The sequence below is a fragment of the Cheilinus undulatus genome, linkage group 2 (genome assembly GCF_018320785.1).
Source record: "Cheilinus undulatus linkage group 2, ASM1832078v1, whole genome shotgun sequence".
Lineage (NCBI taxonomy): Eukaryota > Metazoa > Chordata > Actinopteri > Labriformes > Labridae > Cheilinus > Cheilinus undulatus.
The window spans coordinates 1,891,546-1,899,695 of record NC_054866.1 but is presented as its reverse complement, the minus strand read 5'-3'; the positions used below and the strand labels follow the sequence as shown (position 1 = coordinate 1,899,695).

Genomic DNA, 8,150 nt, shown 5'->3' with positions numbered 1-8,150 from the left:
AGGCTCTTAGAGGACCCACATGACACCTCAATGCCTCTGCCTTCCAATCACACAGACATGACCATAGCAACATGTAATTTAGAGTACTACACAGATGATTTTTTTTTGTTTGTTTTGTTTTGTCTTGTGTATTTTGCATTTGGGTACATTATGGGACATTAAAGGGGAATGGGGGGGGTATCGTTCTTCTTTGTTAACCTTTTGAATGTTCTGTTTTCTGAAAAGGCTATAAATAAAGTATTTAAAAAAAACACAGAGGACAAGTATATGTTTGCTTTATTTGTTACAAAAACAGAAGACACAGCCTCTCCAGAGATTTGATCATGAATTTCATGAAGCTGAAATGTAGTATTTTAACCCCCTTTAACCCTTTTCCTCCCCTGTGTGAAAAAAAAAAAAACATCGTAGCATGCTCAACCTTTGACCCTCTCCCTCACCTCCCTCCCACCCTTAATCACCCACAGCTCTTCCTCCTTTACTTGGAGCCTGTCGACAGCAGAGCGATGAGTCCTGAGGAGGCACTGATGGACAGGATGTAGTTCCTGGAAGGATGGGATTAAGGATAAAACAGACAGTGGCAGGAATCCCAACTCATGAACAACAAAAACAGTTAAAAACACTGATCAGATGTATGATTGAAGGATACACGGTTGGGTTGAAGTTCTTGAGCAGGAAGAAGGAAGCGATGATGACGAGGACAAGGAAGAGGGTGTTGTTATAGAAGATGGAGAAGGTCGTAGCCTCGTAGTCTGCAACCTCATTCTTCTTCCACAGGATCCTAAGGACAAAAACACATCGCATATTTAATCAGTTTCCCACTCTCATAAAGGGCTGACTAGTGATATTATAGCGAACTTTCACTCCTGTTTTGTTGATTCATCTACTCTGAAGATGGCAAACCTTGTGATTTCAAGCCAACTCTTAAACAGTTGTGTTGGATTGTCGGCTCAAACTGTGTATTTATGACACAATCTGTTCACGCTGTGTGGTCACGTCGTTGTGCACAACCTGAAATGTCAGTTTCCTTGGAAAAGTCTCACTGAGGATGAAGTCAAATCGACCGTCTTGTTTCGCGCTTCAAGCAAGCCCAACTAGCAGCTCAATGCTAGCTAAAATTCTTTGTCAGCTGGAGGTTTGCAGATAGGCGCCATCTTTTATTTCCTTTACTACAGTCAGGGAATGCACGTCGAGATATTTCAGCTGTTTTCATTGTGGTTTAAGATGCTGTCTGACTGGTGGCAATGACAGAAATGCTCCAACATCAGGGATTCTGATGCAGGATCGTCGTGTCCCCCTGTTTACCGCAACCCAAACAGTGCACGATCACGCTGAAAACTGCCCCGACCTCCAAATGCATGTCTGAATCAGCTGAAAATCAGTGTATACACAGCTTGATGGAGACAAGATGTCAGTGTACTGTACTGTTTATGATTACTTAATAACCTACAAACTAGAAATGTCAATGTTTAAGTAACTCATGATTCTGATTCTGTGAACCAATGCTATAATAGGCTATATTACTTTAGTTTAGGACATTTATCCTACATGTTGGGTCAGTTTTCCTCTTACCTGGGACTGTAGAATCAATAGTGAGTCTGAAAACTTTTCTTTTGGAAAACAAGAGTGACTCGCAGCTCCACAGACCATGCATGCAGTACAGATACAACACTGTTAATATTAGAGCCCGACCAATATGGGATTTTCGGGGCGATGCCAATACCGATACTGGGGGCTAAAAAAAAAGCCGATATCCAATATATTGGCCAATAACCGATGTATTGGCAGATATATAAAATAAGAACATTGATATACACAGGATATATACTGTACATGGACACAAATTCTTATATTTGTTTATTTCACAAAGAAGCAATTTAGATGACGTTAAAACACTGTTTAATAGTCTTATATTAGATAATGGTGGACATGTGAATTAACAGTTGCATTTATCATAGTTTATTCTCGACTCCTGCATCTCTACTCCTCTAAGCAGTAGAGATGCAACTGGTCGACTACAACTCCCACAATGCTTTGCATGTCAAACAAATAAGGCTGCCCACTGAAGAAAGTCAAATTACATGATCGAAAATGGATTAAAAATGGATTAAAAAGACGCTTATTATCAGATATAACACTGTGGGTGTAATCGCCAAAGACCCTGAAAAGTCACCAAAGTTCCGGGCTCGCTACGACGACGTCCTTTAGAGCCACGGAGCAAACGAACGGCAAAATTGTCAGCTTTGAGGGGAACAAAAGAGTACATTTCTATGACGTACGGTTGAAAAGTTATCAGCATTTTTATAAACTGTGTCACGTATTGTTGTATAGGACAACGCTGTCCTCAGAGGCTCTGGAAAGTCAGCCAAGCTCTGGGCTCACTAGAAAATGTTCTGTAAGAGCTACGAATGCTTGGAAGACATGATTAGAAAGGCACAACGGATCCGTGCCGCAAGAGCTCTAAGGATTAATATATCGGCTACATATTGGCCGACGTTGATTAATTTGTGATACGCTATAATCGGCCCACTGATCAATCGGTCGGGCTCTAGTTAATATTACCAATGCTAAGAGGTAGCGCTGCTAATGCTAACGTCTCTGTTGAAAGAGCCACACATCCTGCTGCAGCATCTCTGATGGAAACGGCACACCAAGGAAAGTAGCAGGTCTGCCATTGTACAGTAATCAAGTACTTTTAGGGTGTTGTCTTTAGCATCAGGACTAAAATGAATCATGTCTCACCTCTCATCTTTCTCCTTGCGGGACATCTTGCGGTTGTCTGCCTCAGATAACTTCCTGGTTACCTCCTTAGAAACGGCGTCCTCACGTTTCTGGGCAACCCTGAAAATTGACAAGAGAACGTTCAGTAACCATGAGGCCATATCTCACGATTATGACATGTATCTACACAGAAATGCATGAATATAATGTCCAACTTCATTCATTTAATTTGTGTGGTATTTTATTTACAGTGTTAAATACATAGATTAACAGTCTGACCAATAAACTGTGATATTTGCCTCTCATTGTTGAGTAGGTAGGCAAACTTGAAGCTACATCTGCAGTTGGGTGATGTTAGGAAGTACCAGAATCTAAATACATGTGGTCTTTAAAAAGTGGTCTTCATTAAGGATACATGTGATCGGATTTTTGATACACGAGATTGGATTTTCTCCAATATTGAAATTTTGCCAATTTCTGATGTGTTGATATTTCCAAGCTTGTGTTTGATAGGAACAGTGAAACATCACTTCCTGCTCTGACCACACCCCTGTTTGGGTGAAACTAAGCCTGGTGTCTGAGTGGCAGTAGATTAGAAAACAACGGTAGCAGCAATAAAATTTAACACTACTGCCTTTTTATTTTGTCCATTAAATAATTAAACAGCCATAATTTACCACAATTTTATCCTAAATTGATGAAGGTGTGTGAAAGAAAAGCTCTGAGTCTAAGGAAAAAACTAGAAGGGATTATAGAGGTCAAACGTAGGGTTATTGTGTTTCCACTAGGGTTGGGCAATTAATCAAAATTTAGATTAAATCACAATATGGCCTACTGCAATTTTCACGTCACAGAAGGTGCAATATATATATATATATATATATATATTTTTTTTTTTTTTTTACAAAAAAAACCATACATTTCTTTTTTTTATTTATGTTTTTTTACTTAAAGTGAAAATGCATAAAATTGATCATTACAATCAACACAACAATTCAAATTAAGAATTTGCAATGTGGGCTAAAATAATCAGAATTAAATAATTTTGTTAAATCTTCCCGCCCTAGGTTAATCATTCTAGCATTGTGTTAGTTATAATAGAGTCAGGGCTGTCAAAAGATTGCAATTGTTTATCATGATTAATCGTATCATTTCTGTAGTTAATTGCAATTAATTTTACCATTTCACATTTTAAAATTCAACTATTTTGCATTTTACACTGTTGTTATGTCGTTTTGGAGTTTCCTACAGTCTTTTTTTTTTTTTTTAAACAAAACAAGACATTAAGCAGCAGTCAGGAATGTAGCTTTGCATAAGTGTGTTGAAAGGTACAATAAAGCTTGAGATTAACCGCGATTAAATAAAATTAGTGCTGTGACTGTGGACCTTCATGATTAACTTGATTAATCTTGACAGCCCTATATAGAATGATTTATAGCTTATGTTTGTTTAAAAAGATGAAGAATTTAAGAAATAATCAAATATTAATTTGCAATCACGATATCTGGAGAAATAAAACTATAATTCTCCCAAATCGTTCAGCCCTAGTTTAGTCAAACTAATACTGTGTTGGTTATCATATAAAGTGATTTATTGCTTGTGTTTGTTTAAAATTCACAAGATGAGGAGCTTAAAAAAAATATTATTTTTTTATCATTCATACCAAGTTTCTATTGTCCATAAGCCAGTGATCAGCCTGTAAAAACCTGAGCTAAGGCCTGTCTGCCTGTTAACAGATTTTTCACACTTTTAATATCGTATTAATGACATCTTTAACGTCAGAAATCATTCAACCTGGTTAAAATACACACATAATCAATGTGATGTTGGTTTATGACATCTCCAGTCACAGTAGACAGCCATTTGTTTGACTGAAAGAGTCTGAAGAGACACTGGTATGCACCTAAAAATTTGTCTGTTATCTTAAGATATTAATCATCATTCTGAAATGTTGTATTTCTATGCAGGATTCACTCACTATTGGATTTGGGGGCCAAATAACCAGTTCTTGTACTTTAGGCTTTTAAATCACAGATGACTCCTTTCTTATTTACTGCTGCTCATTTTGATGGCAGGTCAGGGCTGAACCTATCATAACTGATACAGATATTTGCACACCATTTTTATTTTAAATACACCAAGTGTCTAAAGTGTAAAGAGGGGCTGAAATGATCAGAGCTGAGAGACGAGCAGGAAGACACACAGTAACCAATAATAAATTCAAAAGTCTGCTACTTTAGCTCTGCCTCATGTGTTTCCTCCCCCTCTGGCCCAGCTCTGCTTTAACACCGTCTCACCTTATGCCCCACCCACAAGACTGTCTGATAGGCTAAGACGTCACATGAGTTCCAGCCAATCAACACAGCAGCCCAGCGTAATACGAGCAGGCTGGACCGCTGTGCTGGATCTCCAGAGTGTCACTCTCACAAAGAAATGCAGCGGTTATTTCTGAAGTTAAACACATTACAATCCTCCACACTAAAGTTCCAAAAACACCACAGTCTTTTACCTGGGTCCTAGGATGACGAATGTTTCCAGTTTCACAGTTCAACCATGGGAAACATCACAATAGTGACCTTAGTTATGCTCAACGTGGGTTGAAATGATGTATTAAGCTGCAGCTAGTGTTTACAGCCGCGCCAGTGTAGCAGGGACTAAAAGGAGCTTCCTGACTGTAAATGTATTATTCAGCTGTTTGAGATCACGTTTTTTTCATGTCATTTAACATCACATTAGCAGACAATAGTATTTAATGTGGTCTTATAATGTGCTGAATTTGTTAGGAAATGTCTTGTGCTGGTTCCTCGAAAAAAAAGAAAGGTTTATTTCACTTAGTTAATAGTTAACTCGCTAATTCAAAATATTAATATGAATACATTCATGTTACAATTCAGGTATCCCTCTTAATAAGATCCTTCTTAAGAATCAAGTGATTTAAATATTTATGCATCAGTAGTTATTATCTGGTTGTACACTGTATTATTCTGAAATGCTATGTTCTTTTTATTACACTGAGTATATTTAGTTTGGCATAACTACACTCATTTATATGTGAGATTTTTGACTTAAACTTGTATTTGGACATTTTTCCACGGTGGTTTTGCTGCATTACTTGAGTTTGGGACACTAACATTATTGGTTAATACATAAATGAACAGTACAAATTGTACCAATTTATTTGTACCAACTCAAATAAAAAATTTTCACTAAAAGATTTTCAAGATTTTCATTTTTGCTGTCAGTTATTATCGGTTGTTGGTTTCATGAGCAACTCATGATGCTGCACTGGTCCCAAAAACACAATGCCCTTCCACCCCTAGTACAGATATACTGCTGATAATATTGTGCATCCCTAGTACAGATATACTGCTGATAATATTGTGCATCCCTAGTACAGATATACTGCTGATAATATTGTACATCCCTAGTACAGATATACTGCTGATAATATTGTGCATCCCTAGTACAGATATACTGCTGATAATATTGTACATCCCTAGTACAGATATACTGCTGATAGTATTATGCATCCCTAGTACAGATATACTGCTGATAATATTGTGCATCCCTAGTACAGATATACTGCTGATAATATTGTGCATCCCTAGTACAGATATACTGCTGATAATATTGTACATCCCTAGTACAGATATACTGCTGATAGTATTATGCATCCCTAGTACAGATATACTGCTGATAGTATTATGCATCCCTAGTACAGATATACTGCTGATAATATTGTGCATCCCTAGTACAGATATACTGCTGATAGTATTATGCATCCCTGATAATGTGTTTTATCATTATTTTTTTTTCACATCTTTAGTGGTATCAGCTGCTGCTCTGCTGCTACAGCAGATAAACTATGGCATGCATAAAAGGACAAAATAACATGATTTGTGTGATTGAAAAAAGTAACATGTTTATTTTTGGTCTTTATCTCATTGTGAGCATTAACCCATAAATCCCTAACTAAAAGTATCAATTTCACATGTATGTCACACAGGATGATGTGTTTTCCCATCTTACTTGTGTTTGAGAACAAATTTGACATTCTTGTAGGCGAAGGCCACCAGGTAGGTGCTGACCAGAGTCATCACAGCGTACAGAACTGCTGACTGGACAAGGTCCATGTGCCAGATCCTCCAAAACAGCCCTAGAAAGACAGGAATATCCAAGAAATCAGCCAGGAAATGAGCAGAGGATGGTTACATGCATGACGAAAACCAACATGATCTTTATTAAACATGATCAATCAATGAAGGTAAAGACTGAAAGAGTGGTTGGTGTGTTGGTGCTACCTTCAAACATAAATTATAGTAACAAACCTAAGCTGTTATCATATAACCTTCAAACATAAATTATAGTAACAAACCTAAGCTGTTATATATAACCTTCAAACATAAATTATAGTAACAAACCTAAGCCCTCTGTTATATATAACCTTCAAACATAAATTATAGTAACAAACCTAAGCTGCTATCATATAACATATAAAGTTACTAAAGCATCGTTGATTTGATCAGACTTTCCATCCGAGCTAACAGCAGCACTGATTCAAGTGTAGATCTTAGACTATAGATGTTAAAATGCTTTATTACCGTTAAGTTTTCAGTGTTTTCTTAAATTAAAGTTAATTTGGGGATTTTTAAGCACATCATTAAATATGTTATCATTGTAACTCCTGCTGTTGTGAATCTTTAGTATAGTAGCCTTCTGGCTAGCAGCCCCTGACTCCCCGGCACTCACAGATCGGGATGGCAGAGACGATCAGGGCATTTCCGTAGAAAAGAGCGGTGGACTTCGCTGAGAGGTTCCTGCTGAAGTCCTGGAGGAGAAGGTCTTCTTCTGACTGCTGCTTGTTGCTGCCTTTGGGAGCCATGTCTGCTGAATGACCGGCGTGAACGCTGCTCAGCTCTGGACACAAGAACACTGACACGTCGGTGTACGGCGAGAAGAGGGACGCGTCAGCATAAACCCGGAAATACGGCGGTGGTTTTCTTCTTCGTTTGCAGGATACAGAGACGTCGTAGTTTGTTGCTGCCCTCCGCAGGAAGAAGAAAGTCATGCATCCAACTGTATGCACGGTGAAATATATTTACAGTATTTGTTCATCAAATTTCCATCAAATTAACAGACACAATTATTTTCTGGTACCATTCTTGTTTCAATAAGGTTTTCCTATTGATTGTAACTGTCCAATTATTCCACAAAGCGGCATCAAGCCAATACTACGTTCCTGCAGGCGTGGAGGTTGCAGTTTCAGTACCGCAGTTCTAGGACCCTGGCGTTTTTGCCACAGCGCCACCCCCTGTTGGAGGCTGGTTTCAGCACCACGATTTTAGGACCGCTGTTTGAGGACGCTGGCAGCCAAATACTTTTGTTGTAGTTTTAAAATTTATTCCACCAAGTAATATTATTACTTATCATGT

The 8,150-nt window shown here is 38.0% G+C and overlaps 1 protein-coding gene across 1 annotated transcript; it reads right to left on the bottom strand.

Annotated features, from left to right (window-relative positions):
• Nucleotides 1–260: 260 nt before the first annotated feature.
• Nucleotides 261–7,695, bottom strand: ssr3 (signal sequence receptor, gamma). Its single transcript, XM_041808254.1, has 5 exons — nt 7,468–7,695; nt 6,748–6,874; nt 2,740–2,838; nt 647–778; nt 261–542 (listed from the first exon to the last, which is right to left on the bottom strand). The coding sequence occupies exons 1-5, from the start codon at nt 7,598–7,600 to the stop codon at nt 476–478; spliced, it is 558 nt and encodes a 185-aa protein (XP_041664188.1). The 5' UTR covers nt 7,601–7,695; the 3' UTR covers nt 261–475.
• Nucleotides 7,696–8,150: the final 455 nt, after the last annotated feature.